Source organism: Mauremys reevesii, linkage group 3 (assembly GCF_016161935.1).
Source record: "Mauremys reevesii isolate NIE-2019 linkage group 3, ASM1616193v1, whole genome shotgun sequence".
Lineage (NCBI taxonomy): Eukaryota > Metazoa > Chordata > Testudines > Geoemydidae > Mauremys > Mauremys reevesii.
This window is the reverse complement of record NC_052625.1, coordinates 203,122,600-203,135,917: the sequence shown is the minus strand read 5'-3', so window position 1 is coordinate 203,135,917 and position 13,318 is coordinate 203,122,600. Positions and strand designations below refer to the sequence as shown.

The window sequence follows — 13,318 nt, the reverse complement described above, 5'->3', positions numbered from 1 at the left end:
CAAAGATTCTGGGGTCATGGCTAGTTGGCTTCCAGTGTGACGCTGTGGCCAGAAGGATGAATGCAATCCTTGGATGCATAAACAAGGGAATCTTGAGTGGGAGCAGAGAGGTTATTTTACTGCTGTATTTGGCACTAGTGCGACCGCTGCTGGGATCCTGTGTCCAGCGCTGGTGCCCACAATTCAAGAAGGATGTTGATGAATTGGAGAGGGGTCAGAGAAGAGCCGTGAGAATGATTAAAGGGTTGGAAAACCTGATAGGTGCAGGGAGCTCAATCTATTTAGTTTAACAGTGAGAAGATTAAGGCGTGACTTGATCACAATCTATCAGTACCTACACGAGGAGCAAATATTTACAAACGGGCTCTTCAGTCTAGCACGGTCCAAAGGCTGACAGCTGAAGCTAGACAAATTCAGATGGCAAATCACGAGTACGTTTTGAGGGGAAAGGAAAACATTTTGGGAAACAAGAAAATGTGATTATAAAGCCACACTTGGAGGGAGAATCCAGGGGCAGGTGTAGGATGGGAAACTCCTTTGAACTCCTGTTTTGAAGCTGGCAGATGACAGACCCTCCTCTGCCTGCACAAAGTCACCACTTTCACACACCGGCTGTTTTTGCTGTCGCCTAGTGTTGTTGGAATTGTTCAAAACACAGAATTTTTTCATTTTATTTTAGGTCCCTTTGCCAGAGGGATTTTGCTGAAAGATGAAGCGTGAGACAGAGCCCAACTGTGGGACATTTCAGCCCCCAAGGAGCACTGGGCTCATGTGAAAATGGGGGGTAATCATCATCTTAACTAGAGTAGGTGCCTCCATGCACTCCCTGAACTGCCTGTATGCAGCAGGCACAGTGGAAATACCAGAGTTCAAAGGGTTAATGCGCCTTCCCCTCCATTCCCATTTCACTCCTGCTGCTGCTTCTTTCTGGGTTCCCCAAGGCTGCCCCACCCTTAGTCCTGCCTGCACGTCAGTACAGCCCTCACCCACGGCCTGTAGGATCGGGGCCCGGGTCTTCCACAGGACAATCCCCACTGAAACATGGATTTTAAAAATCAGGTATGCAACGAATCTGTAACCGCCTAGGACTTAAAGGGTCTCCCCATTGGCTGCGCACTACTGGCAACTTAGATTGGCTCACAGAGCAGGTCCTTCTCCTCCAGAAGCCCACGACCCCCTGCCACTTGGCTCTAACAGAGAATCTCCTTTAGCTGTTAGCAGTATAGGACTGAGTCATTTGGATTCTAGGCTCCCACTCCATGGAGTGGGAGACACACACACAAGCTGGTTCATGACAGAGACCATTTCCCTTTCAGTTGAGAACGTGCAGGAAAAGTGAAGGGTGTTTGCCTTGATTGTACCTGTCTGTCAATCAGCCCCTTTGTCTTCTTAAATCAGCATTACTGGAAAGGCAAATACGCATCTGATGTATAGGACCCGGCAGCACAAAAATATTTTTTTTTTTTAAATATGCATCCAACTGTGATGACTAATTTTACATCTTAGTGCAAAGCAGCCAAAGAGGCAGGTTGACCCGTCTTAAGGCAACTAGGATTCACCTTTCACAACAAGTTCGGGTCCTACGTTCAAGTACACTTAGTCTGGCTTTAAAATACAGAAGACCTCATGCTTGGACAGCAGCTCCTTGCTAAGAAAGAACTCCCTTAAACTGACCAAAGGCAGATAAACGTGAGTGACACCTGTCACTGGCATAGCTCCGCTTTATGTAGTGGGACATCAACACGCCAAACACACTCTCTCCGGGGTAAGACCTAACCCCCTCCACAAAAGTCTAACCCGCTTCTAAAAAGGGAAGCTAAAGCAAAACCCAGCTACCCCTGTGCCCTCCCCGACTTCTTGCTGCTGGAGTCACGGCTCTGAAACTGTTTCCTGAAAGTTCTTGAGCTTCATGCATTGTCAAACCCAGGAGGTGAAACTAGCTGAGAAGAAGGAGGGTGGCAAAGAAAAGTACATTCGATTTGTGTAAATGGCTGAAGGACTGTAGGGTGGTCTCGGGCCACGTAGCTCTGGAAGAGGGAAGACTGCCGAAGAGTCCACCAAGAAGGGTTTTCCTTTAGGGTTATTGAGTTCAAGAGACTCGTTTTCATTCATGCAGAAGGCGCATTTCCCCCTTGGCTCCAGTTGCATCAGGGCTTGGCCTTCCCTCAGCATGCGCTTCGACTCAGTACACGCAGAGATCTGGGAACTTCATCTCGTACACCGGGATGGAGTGGTTCTGGGGCTGGCCATAAGCTGCCGTGATGGTACCGGACGGGCTCGGGGGTGGTCTGGAATGTCAGAGACAGAGAGGAGAGTTACAGGTGGACTCGCACATTTCATCAAACCAGAAAAACAGGACCCAGCCCGGCCAGTGGTTCTGCCCAACTCTGGCTCGCTGTGAAGATTGCAAAAGCTTTCCCCTTCCCAGCTCAGGAGCCTGTCGCCGTGTTACCCAAAGGTGAAGACTGATCACCACTCAGCTGATGCAAAGGCACAAATCCAACCTAGTGACTCCACATTAGGGCCAAACTGGAGAGGACAAGGGGGCGTGCCGGGGTCTAAAGCCCAGCGGAGACACTGACAGCTCTGGGGAGTTGGGAACATGGGAGAGAACCATACGAAGCAGATGGAGAGGCTGGTGGTATCTCTGCACCTTCCCCCACTGCAGCTGCTGTCCTGCGTACTCCCCTTGCCTGAAGCTCTTTGTGGGCAGGGGGCCTGTTTCCTCCCACGTTCTGATAGAGCCAAGCACGTTTCCAGTTGTAAGATTGCGGCTGCCTCATGCATGTCTCAACCCATCCCCGGGCTTGTGCCCCAGGGGGCACAAGCCTCTCCCCCCCTTGCAAACTGCTGACAGTCCTCTCCCTGACTGTCCTCTCCCCAAAGAGTCTGACGCTCACCGGATAGTGATCTCAAAGATCTGGTTCAGCTTGCTCTGCAGCAGCGAGGCCTGCAAGAAACAACAACAATTCCATTAATCGGAGGCTTCGCGCCCCGGCAGAGCTTGTTACAACTGCAGAGCCCGGACACATCGCTTCGGGTCTGCGTTCTGCAACTCCTTGTGCGGGGCACAGCAGGGTGCATAGTGCTGCAGCGCGCCAGAGCAGGTGACTGTGGGACACACTCCTTCACCCAGAGTCCTCAGTGCACCTCCACAGGACATCTACAGAAAGCCAGAAGTTGTGCTGGTGACGCAGGTACCAGGCTTCCCTCCTGTGTCTGTACTGACCAACACCGCAGCATGGTGCGAAGTGGTGCTTTGAGATCCCAGCTTTCATAGGAGATTGGGATCTGGAGTCCAGACTAATTGGGGCCGTTAATGTTTCCCTGACATGTTTCACAGGAGCAGGGTGCCCTGGCCAAATTTAGACTTGGATAATTCCCTGCTGTGGTTTTAATTGGATATGGGATTCTCCACTTCCTGTCCCAAAGGGCAGTGCAATGGTGCTGCATGCTGCTTGAGAGCTGCTCCGCTCCACCTCCGAGCTGGCTGCATTTCAATTGTGGCAGGTGAGATCCTTATCTCTGATGCATAAGGGACTTGGGGGTATTTACAGCAGAAAGGTCTAAATATCAGTCACTCATGAAGACCACCTAATTCCGGAGGTCTCACAGTTTCAGGGCTTCCTGTGCTTTCACAACAACCTCTCCCATGCGTCACCAACAGGGTTTGAACTCGGAACATACTACAGAATAGGTCTCCACCACGTGAGCTAAAGGAATAGCTTAGCTGGCGGGTAGCAGTAGTAGGGTGTTATCTCCTAGCCAATCAGCCATTAGCCGGGGTAGGAGCCACACTTTGTGGTGTGCTACGCTTTGGTTTTATGACCCATTGGGATGGGCCCAGCACGTCCTCCCAGCCTACGTTATCTCCACGGCACTGCAGAGCCGGTGGGTGAGATGCCAAAAGCAGAGACTCACCCGGGCACCGCAGTGAGCCGCAATCTCTTCAAAAGGAGCTTTCTGGAACTTCTCCACCACCAGCCGCCTCCTCTCCCGCTCCTGCTCCTCCACGGCGACGCTGTCTACTAAAGCACCCGGGGGGGACAAAGCAATGGTGAAAACGCTCTGCGCAGCGCCAGGCACACAGACCCAGAGTCTCGGTCATTCTGTTCATGGGTTCTGGGGCCATGCACAGATCCTGCCCAGCCCCCAGGGGAACGCATGCTCTGCTATGAGCCCTGGTGTGCAGAGAATACCCGGAGAGCAGTGCCTTCCCGCACCCCTCGTCTCCCCTGCATGCCACGAAGTGAGAGCAGGCTGAGCGCCACACTGCACAGCTACTGTATTTGAATTTGTGGGGGCTCAGCACTCTTGGAAAATCAGGCCTCAGGTGTCTCATTCTGGGCACCGACACATCCCAAAATCTGGGCACCCAGACACCGACGCACCCCAAAAATCAAAGGACACATTTGAAAACGTTGGCCTAAGCAACATGCCCAAGGTCAGAAAGAGAGTCAGTGGCAGCAGTTCCTGGCTCCCAGTCCTGTGCTCAGACCACTAGCTGGCCATCTCTCCAGCCCTAAAGGGGGTCTCACTGTGTGAGACTCGCTGGCCAGGCAGTGCGGTGGGCCTGGGGCAGAACTTGCGCCCTGACACTTCCAGTCACGTTCATGGAGCATCACAGCAGAAAGAGGGGACGTTTTACGCCCCCTGGACACACACACAATGTGACCAACACAGCTCGATCTTTCCTCTGTGCGCAGACTAACTTAGGCTTAACATAGCAGCATCTGGGTGATAACGTACAGCCTGTGGCACGCAGAGGGACAGACAAGATGATCTAATGGTCCCGGTCTCGCCTTAAACTCTGTAGCACTCTGAAAAGATCGCTCAGTTACTTACCAATTGCTTTCTTCAGGGTTTCGTACGTGATCTCTTCAGCGGGGGCTCTCTAGGGGTAGGGCGAGAAAACAAAGATTATACCTCCAGGGCAGCTTGTCTTTGAGAGCAGAAGAAAGAAAAGGGGACAGGGCGATTTCATTTCAGTAACAGACCATGTGGTTCTAGGGTCTTGATTCCTCCAGTAGCGTAGCTTACCACTAGGAGGCGATACCTTTCGGGGCTCCAGACAGGGGTACCTGGGTGAAACTGAATGGCCTGCGCTGTACAGGGGGTCAGACTACATGGGCCAATGGTTCCTTCTGGCCTTAAAATCTATGAAGGTGCCGACTACTGCGACCACCTTCTCAAAAGGCAGAAGCGGGACACATGCAGGAGCCCCGCCCCTTCTGTGGCTCCACCCCCTGCTCCTCCTCTCCCCCAGAGGCCCCACCCCCTGCTCCTCCTCTTCCCCCCAAGGCCCCGCCCACTAGCCAGGCCACAAGCCAGAGTCAGGCCATGGTGAGAGCTGCTGCCCAGGGAGCCCGGGCCACAGTGAGGAGCCCCACACCCTCCACCTGCCCTGGTCAGGGGGCTCGAGTGCCTGAGAGCAGCCCCATGCCCATATCCCCACCCCCTCGGGTGCATTGCCTAGGGCAGGTGATGGGTGCAGGACTCCCCAGGCGGCTCTTACCATGGCTGAACTCCAGCTTATAGCCTGGCCAGGGGTGGGACCTCGGGGAGGTGGTGAGAAAGGAGGGGCAGGGCCCTGTGGCAAGGGGGGGCTAAGGCCCACCTCAGCCCCCCAACACGGGAAGAGGCTGGCACCACCCCTGAGCCTTGGGCAGGCGCCGGGGCACCACAGGGAATCCGGGACCGGGACATGAAATGTACATTTCGGGGCTGTCCTGCCCATTTCGGGACGGGTGGTCACCCTAGCACCGACTGGTAGGAAGGCCAGAGTCTATGGAAAAGGATAAACACGAAGCGGCTGCCCAAGCAGTGGCTTTCAGAGAGCGAAGCAATCAATCAAACACGCTCCTGGAAGATAAATGCTGGAGAGAACCGCCACGTGGGAGCTCTTCCCCCCCCCCCCGAGGATGGGACACCAGCCGTGGTTACCCAGCCCTGGCCGCCAGCAGGGGCGTCAGGCTGTAATAATTCGTGCGTGGGACGCTGGTGGGCACAAGGCCTGTTCACCTCGCCCTGCTGAACACATGAGGAGTGAATTATTACCCCATCGCTCATGGCCTGCAACGCCCAGATGCAGACACGGAGTGCTTGGCCGGGCATACTAATGAAAAATTATACGGTGCTTAAGTATGTCACATTATCCTGTTAAAACAGGAGCTTATGGGGAGAGAAGGCAGGTCAGGAGATGGGAATGTTTAGCACCGGGGGAAGGCTCGGGCTTGTCTTTTATAGGTATTTCACTCCCACAGATCCTGTGCATTCAATGTAGCTGGAACCACAGCGAGGATCTGTATTATGACCAAATTATCTGAAGATCCTGGGGCTCCAGGGAGGTTTTAGTCTTTGGGCATGGCTACACTTGCAGCTGTAGAGCTGTGTGAGTTAAACCAGCCCTCGGAGAGCACAGTAGGGAAAGCGCTGCAGTGTGTCCACATTGTCAGATTCAAGCGCACTGGCGTGGCCACATTAGCAGCTCTTGAAATGGCCACAGAGAGCAGTGCATTGTGGTAGCTATCCCAGCATGCAAGTGGCTGCAATGTGCTTTTCAAATGGGAGGGGGTGGAGTGTGACAGGGTGTGTGTTGTGTGGATGTGGGGGGAGAGAGAGTGGGTTTTGGGGGTCTGAGAGCATGTCAGCATGCTGTCTGGTAAGTTCAGACAGCAGCAGACCCCCCCCACCTCTCTCTCTCTCTCTCACACACACACACAGCATTCCACACTAATGGATGCTTTGTCCCGGAGCAGATAAGCAGCCGGCTGTCAGAAACAGAGCTTGAAAGGGGATAGCCGCATTCCTGCAGCGATTCCAAAACAGTGAGAAGAGTGGCCACTTGACTTCAGGGGATTATGGGACGTTTCTGGAGGCCGATCAGAGCGCAGTAATGCAACACCTCATTCACACCGACACCCCGGGCATTTCAGCGGAGGCGCACCAAGCGTTATGTTTCTCGCTGAGGTGGAGTACCAGGAGCCGCTCTAGCCGTGGAGTCAGAGCGCTCTACATGCCTTGCCAGCGTGGACGGGTCGTGGGTTAGGGTGCCCGGGGCTGCTTTAATGCTCTAACTTGCAAGTGTAGCCAAGCCCTGAGTGTCTCTCTAACCACAAGTGCAACATGGAGTCAAGTCCACGGCTGGTGAAGAGCGAATCTGAGATGCCAGGCGAGTAGGGAGGGGCGTACGGGAGCGGGTCTTCGCCAAGATCTCAACCCGGTGGAAAGAAGGGGGAAAACGATCTGAGGGACAGTGGACGTGAACGATGAGGGGAGATGAAAGAGCTACCCACACACAGGCAGTCTGCACAGCACCCGCGCTGGGGGAGATGGGAACACTCTGTAAGCATGGCGGGGGGAGGGAGAATGTTCTGGATGGCGCTAGAAGTAATGGGCTCAGGGAAATGTCTGCAGGAAAAGCTTCCCAGGCAGGAAACTGTCTCCCGCTGCGTTCACCCTGCATGTTCTAATAGGGCTCTGCCATCGCTAGATTTGATAGGAAAATGGCTGTCCCAAGCAAGGGCCCCCTGCCGATTCAGCTGGCTCAGGACACTGGGCACCAGCAGAGGAGCTGTCTAGGCAAGCCACAAAAACCACCCCTCCTGCTGGTGACATGGTGTAATGACAAGGCCAGTTCTCCGGCTGGCCTCAGCAGGTGGCCAACGGGCAGCCCACGGTACCTCCTCTTTCTCGGGACTGTTCCTCGATTCCACTTCGACCTGAAGAGAAATGGTCTCGCCGATGCTCTTCCTCTTGGACAACCGATCTTCGTCTGGAAAACAGGGGGAGCCAACCCGTCAGGAAGGCAGAGAGGGGAGACACCGTTTGGGAGGGGGGCTGTCTGGGTCAGAAGAGGGAAGGATGCAGAGGTTGTGGAAGCTCCTTTGCTGGAGGTTTTCAGAAGGAGGCTGGAGCCATCTGACCGGCATGGTTTAGACCCAACAAATCCTGTGTCCCAGCAGGGAGTAGACTAGGTGACCCTTGGGGTCCCTTGTGACCCTACGGTTCTACTTCTCTCTCTCCTGTAGTTATTGGGCCCCTGCTGCCGTAGTATCAGAGCTGCTCACATCCCCTGTGAGGCAGGCCAGTGCAGTTATCCCCATGGTACAGAGACTAAGTGACTTGACCAAGATCACGCAGGGAGTCTACGGCAAAGCAGGGACTCGAATCCCGGAAGCTTGCAACTAAGCCATGCCGCTTGCATGGCAGGGCACTGCAATGGAAAAGGCCGCAGCGCGCAGGGATGCTCTGTACCATACCTGTCAGCTGGGGGATGTAGGGGGTGCTGAGACGGTCTGAATTATAACCGCTGCCTCCCAGCACCTCACTGATCTTGCTCTGCCGGAAGAAGACCTCGGGCACTAAGTGATCCAGGCTCTTCGTCAGCCTGCGTGATTGAACAGGGAGGAAAACAGGTGACGACACTGGCACGTTGCAGTTTGGGTTACCTGGGCCCCTGCTTTTCAGAGGCCTGTAGGGTTTCCAGGTGAACAGTTGGTGTTGGTCCTGCTTTGAGCAGGGGGTTGGACTAGATACCCCCTGAGGTCTCTTCCAACCCTAATCTCCTATGATTCTATGGCTGGGACTGCTCTACCTCCCTCCAAGACAGCCAGATCAGTTCAGGTGGGCACAGAAGACTCTGACCATGATCCTCCTCTGATTCACACCAGCAAAAGCGGTGTGACACTGCTCTGAGCAAGATCAGAACCAGGCCCCTCGGCATTTCTGCCTGGAGGAGGAGATGCCACCACCCGGGCAGAGAGCTGATGCACCTTCTCTTGACTCAGTGAAGGACCCAAGGGAAAGGAAATGACTCTGCTGGGAGGTTTCCCTGGCAGCTGCTTCTCCAGGATTCCTCCTTTAACTCATCTGGCAATTTGAACCCACACGAAGGCTGCTAATGGAGAATTATAAAGGGCCACAGCTGGTCAGCGCACAACTGCAGGCGACGGTTCTGACAGGTGCAGCAGCATTTCTGCCACCGCTCTGAGCTCAAACCAAGGGTGACAAGTGCCTTTTAGAGCAGGGGCGCTTACCGGGGTGTCTCCACAAACACGTCTTCTGGGAGTAGGTACGGCGCCTCCTTCTGCCTCGCCTCGAGGACCTAGCAGGGAGGGGAGGAAGAGAACCTGTCAGTGGCTTGTCCTCCGCGCGGCAAGTTAACCAACTTAGCAAACATCCTTGGGAACCAAACGTTCACACTTCTTCGTTGAGGCTGGTTTAGTACTGGGGACAGGGGCCTGATGGACAGCCCTGGAGGCAACAATCCTCTAGCTGCCTCCAGAACAGGCGCTGTGTGGGCAGAGGCAGTACAAGCCCCCACCACCCCCTCCACACACACACACACACACACACCCTACCTCACCACCGGGCCTGCCTCCACCCTGCCCTGGAGTGACCCCCTCTTGGAGTGGGAGGGGAATTCAGTCTTCGGCTTCCCCGCTGAGACAATCAGTGAGGGGGCCAGTAAGTGCTACCTGCGGGGGTGGATTTCCTGATGGAGGACTTTTCAGCTTGGAAAAGAGGAGACTAAGGGGGGATAGGATAGAGGTCTATAAAATCATGAGTGATGCGGAGAAAGCGAATAAGGAAAAGTTATTTATTTGTTCCCATAAGAACTAGGTGCCACCAAATGAAATTAATGGGCAGCAGGTTTAAAACAAATAAAAGGAAGTTTTTCACGCAGCGCACAGTCAACCTGTGGAACTCCTTGCCTGAGGAGGTTGTGAAGGCTAGGACTATAACAGTGTTTAAAAGAGAACTGGATAAATTCATGGGGGTTAAGTCCATTAATGGCTATTAGCCAGGATGGGTAAGGAATGGTGTCCCTAGCCTCTGTTTGTCAGAGGGTGGAGATGGATGGCAGGAGAGAGATCACTTGATCATTGCCTGTTAGGTTCACTCCCCCTGGGGCACCTGGCATTGGCCACTGTCGGCAGACAGGATACTGGGCTGGATGGACCCTTGGTCTGACCCGGTATGGCCGTTCTCACATTCTCTCTGGTCACAGTTGACCGAGACCCTCCAAACTCACTGCACACAACCCAGCCAACAGGCACGATTTTCAGTGGCTTCCAACCTGGGCTGGATTTGACCTGGTGACCTAGGGCCAGGCCAGGCCCTGGTGTAACACTGCAGACCTTGCGGGAGTTCCACCAGCCATGGATTTGGCTAGGTAACTGTGCCACCGGAAGCACATGTCTCCCCCTGAGAGCCGGGTCCCCTGCGCCCCGCACAGCGTACAGCTAAGAGCGGCGGGGGGGTCCAAGCCGCACTGACCTCGTGGATGTGCTGGCAGAAGGCGGGCACCGTGGTGAGCTGGCTGATCAGATTCAAGTAGGCGGCGCCGAGGGCATACAGGGCGCAGCGGTTGTACGCAGGCAGGTTATCCTCGTTGATCTGGGCGATCTCCTGCAAAGCCCCCGGACAGGGAGAGACCCGTCAGCATGGCCCGGACCGGGGAGCGGGTTAGTTTGTTAGCCAAGCAATGACAGGCAGATGGGGAGACAGCAAACTAACGGGCAGGGGTTGGGACCAAAAAAAGGAGTCACAGGATGGCTGGCACTTTAAGGGGAGTTCGGCCCAGTCTCGCCTATGACTGATCGTTATTTTTCCCCAAGGATGCTCCACCCCGAGGCCCTGCCCCCACCCCCCCAAGGCCTCACCCTCGCTCCACCTCTTCCTGCCCCCGCACCGCGCCCTCCCCCAACTGCCAAACTGCTGATCCGCAGCCCCACGGATCAGTTGTGTCTGGTGGGTGCTGAGCACCCACTGTTTTTTTCCCCATGGGTGCTCCAGCCCCAGAGCACCCACGGAGTCGGTGCCTATGCCTGTGACGGATCAGCTGCCTCCCAGCCAGCCACCAGGTGAGCCTACAAGCCACCAGTGGCTCAGTTGGGATGGAGAGGTACTGGCGCAAGATTGGTTTCTGTGGCAGGAAAGTCGGATGGTGGAAAGCTGAAGGCAACAGAGAGGCCCCTACAGAAGACCCCTGGTTAGCCGGGAAGATATGACTGACGTGCTGAATTTACATGGAAGAACTAAAGCTCAGGGCCTGAAATAGACTCCGGTGTGACACTGGTTCCTTCCTGGGCAGCCAGGCCAACAGCCTACAGCATGGATGGGATATGAACATCCTAGTGGGCGGTCCTAAACCATGTGAATTGAGTGGGGAGGGGAGAGCCCATATAGCTGCTTCTCCACCTCAGTGCTAGCCCCATGTGGGCAAATGCCGAGAGGTCTGCGTGCCACATTGATTTAGGCTCAGAAGCCAGATGTCCCTCCTCCCCCTCTCTTCCCCCGCCCAGCCAGGACTAATGTCCGTGGGCAGCCGCGACATCCCCAGATCCCCACACTTCCCCTCGCATTGACTTATCTCTCTCCCGGCTGCCTGAACAGACGCGCCCACGCTGCCGGGGAGGGTGAGTGCGCACTGGTGCAGCTTCTCTTTCTTTCCACACAAAAAAAACATTTTTCTGTGGGGAAGCAAAGAGAATCTGCAGAGGGGGATATTTCTGTGCACGCACAGTGGCGCAGAATTCCCCCAGGAGTCCCACGTCACACTTCTCTCCTGCACCCCTCAGAATGTGCATTGTACCAACCTCGCCACACTGAGCCAAATCTGGATCTCATTTGCATGGATAAAAATCTGGAGTGACCCCGGGGGCCTTCCCTAACTCAATATCACAGCATCCATCTGGGGAAGGTAAGCATGACAGACATGGGGCCGCATCCTGATCTCCACTGGGCCCATGTAAAACTCCATCAAGTCACGCAACATAAGAGAGCCCAGAATCCAGCCCTGGTACATTTCTTTTCACCCACTAGCCAATGTGGAATTTACCCCAGTTTGGTCTGCCTGCTCCATGCCTAGCTGAGGTCCCTGCATCAATCCCATCTTTGCACCGAGGGGAGAGGAGCCCGCTACACTGTGGGCCCTGCCCCCAGGCCCCTGCACTAGTCACACGATCCTACCTGCACTGCCAGCACCAGGCGGATCAGGTCCACCACCACCTCTTCGTTGGCCAGCTCGATGCTAATGAGTGCCAGCATGCTGTACAGCGCCTCGTAGTGCGGCTGCACGTTGCTCTCCTCTTTGCTCGTCAGGTAGATGTGTCGGTAGAGCTGCTGGGAATGCTGCCGGGGAGAAGAGAGCGCGGCACCGCGTAAACGGAGCCCAGGGGAAGCTGGATGCAGGAGAGTCGTAACAGGAGCCAGCCAAGCACAGCACCAGTCACAGCGGCAGGTGCTTCTAGCCAGCCTTCGCTAGGTACTAGAGACGTTAGCCCCATGGCAACTCTGCTCTTGGGGAGCCCCTGCCTGGCTGCGTTCTGCCTTCGGTTGCACCTACAGCTCCCACGGGCAGAACCTGCCCCACTGACCTTCAAGGGGGAGCAGTTCTGCCACTGATACTGCGAGAGGCCGAGCACCTTCTGTAAGGAGCTGAGACCCCTCAACTCAGCACATCTCAGAGCCCGGCTCCTGATTCCAAAATACATCCCCAGTCCGGAAAGCACACAAGGCCCACAGAAGGGATGCAAGCACTCCCATATGCAAGGCCCTTTGCCGTCCGGCTTTCCTCCACTTCCTAGCCAATGTTTCAAACTAGGTTGCTTATTGGTTGTGTTCCCTGAGGGCCCCTCGTCACACTGGGTCTACAACCCAAGGATTTCCCCAACGGTCCGTACAAAACCTCGCCACCAAATCCTGGCTCCACCAGGCAGCTGCCTGTGCAGATTTACGTTGAGAGACGGATGCTATAAAACTGCGGTGAGTCCTTTCTGCCTATTCCCCCACCCCCAGGGCAGATCAGCAGGGATTTGGAAGCTTATTCTCCTACTGCCAGAAACCATGGGTTTCAACCTCAGGATCTCAACCTCAGCATCATGTCTGAGGAATCCAGAGAGCTTCTCCAGTCCTAAGATTTCACTGTCAACTTGAGCTCGCTTTTCTAGTTGCAGAGGAAACCTTGTGCGTATAAACAGGGTAGAATCCCTGTTATACAAATGAGGCGACCAGAGCATCGATGAACAGAAGGCACATGTGGAGCTTACTAGATAGAGTTTTCAGATCCTTGGGATTCTGTGGTAGTTGCAATGATTGAATGGGCGGGAAGAAGTAGGTTCATTTACTCTATAACAATGGGGAATATTCAGGGCAGGACATTGTGTCAATGATCTTTGTAAGATTATTTGTAGCTGTGAAATTATCTAAGGTAAATGCTGCCTCTGACAATCTACTGCTCAATACTGCGCACATTGTCAGGTACTACAGCATTTTGTGAAACAGCACAAAGGATTCTGGGGGGGATCAACTC

General features: G+C 54.7%; 1 protein-coding gene across 10 annotated transcripts in view; it reads right to left on the bottom strand.

Annotated features, from left to right (window-relative positions):
- Positions 1 to 266: 266 nt before the first annotated feature.
- The window catches only part of EFR3B (EFR3 homolog B), a 172,133-nt gene continuing 159,081 nt past the window's right edge, over positions 267 to 13,318 (bottom strand). For 9 of the 10 annotated variants that reach the window (XM_039529185.1, XM_039529182.1, XM_039529183.1 and 6 more), the window contains 9 exons: positions 11,977 to 12,138; positions 10,282 to 10,413; positions 9,039 to 9,106; positions 8,262 to 8,389; positions 7,683 to 7,774; positions 4,846 to 4,894; positions 3,922 to 4,028; positions 2,901 to 2,950; positions 268 to 2,288 (listed from right to left, as the gene is read on the bottom strand). In XM_039529185.1, the coding sequence (XP_039385119.1) occupies positions 2,183 to 2,288; positions 2,901 to 2,950; positions 3,922 to 4,028; positions 4,846 to 4,894; positions 7,683 to 7,774; positions 8,262 to 8,389; positions 9,039 to 9,106; positions 10,282 to 10,413; positions 11,977 to 12,138 (894 nt within the window). In that variant the 3' untranslated portion in view covers positions 268 to 2,182. Of the gene's footprint in view, positions 2,289 to 2,900; positions 2,951 to 3,921; positions 4,029 to 4,845; positions 4,895 to 7,682; positions 7,775 to 8,261; positions 8,390 to 9,038; positions 9,107 to 10,281; positions 10,414 to 11,976; positions 12,139 to 13,318 lie in introns of all 10 variants that reach the window. The other variant, XM_039529179.1, reaches the window with a different exon arrangement.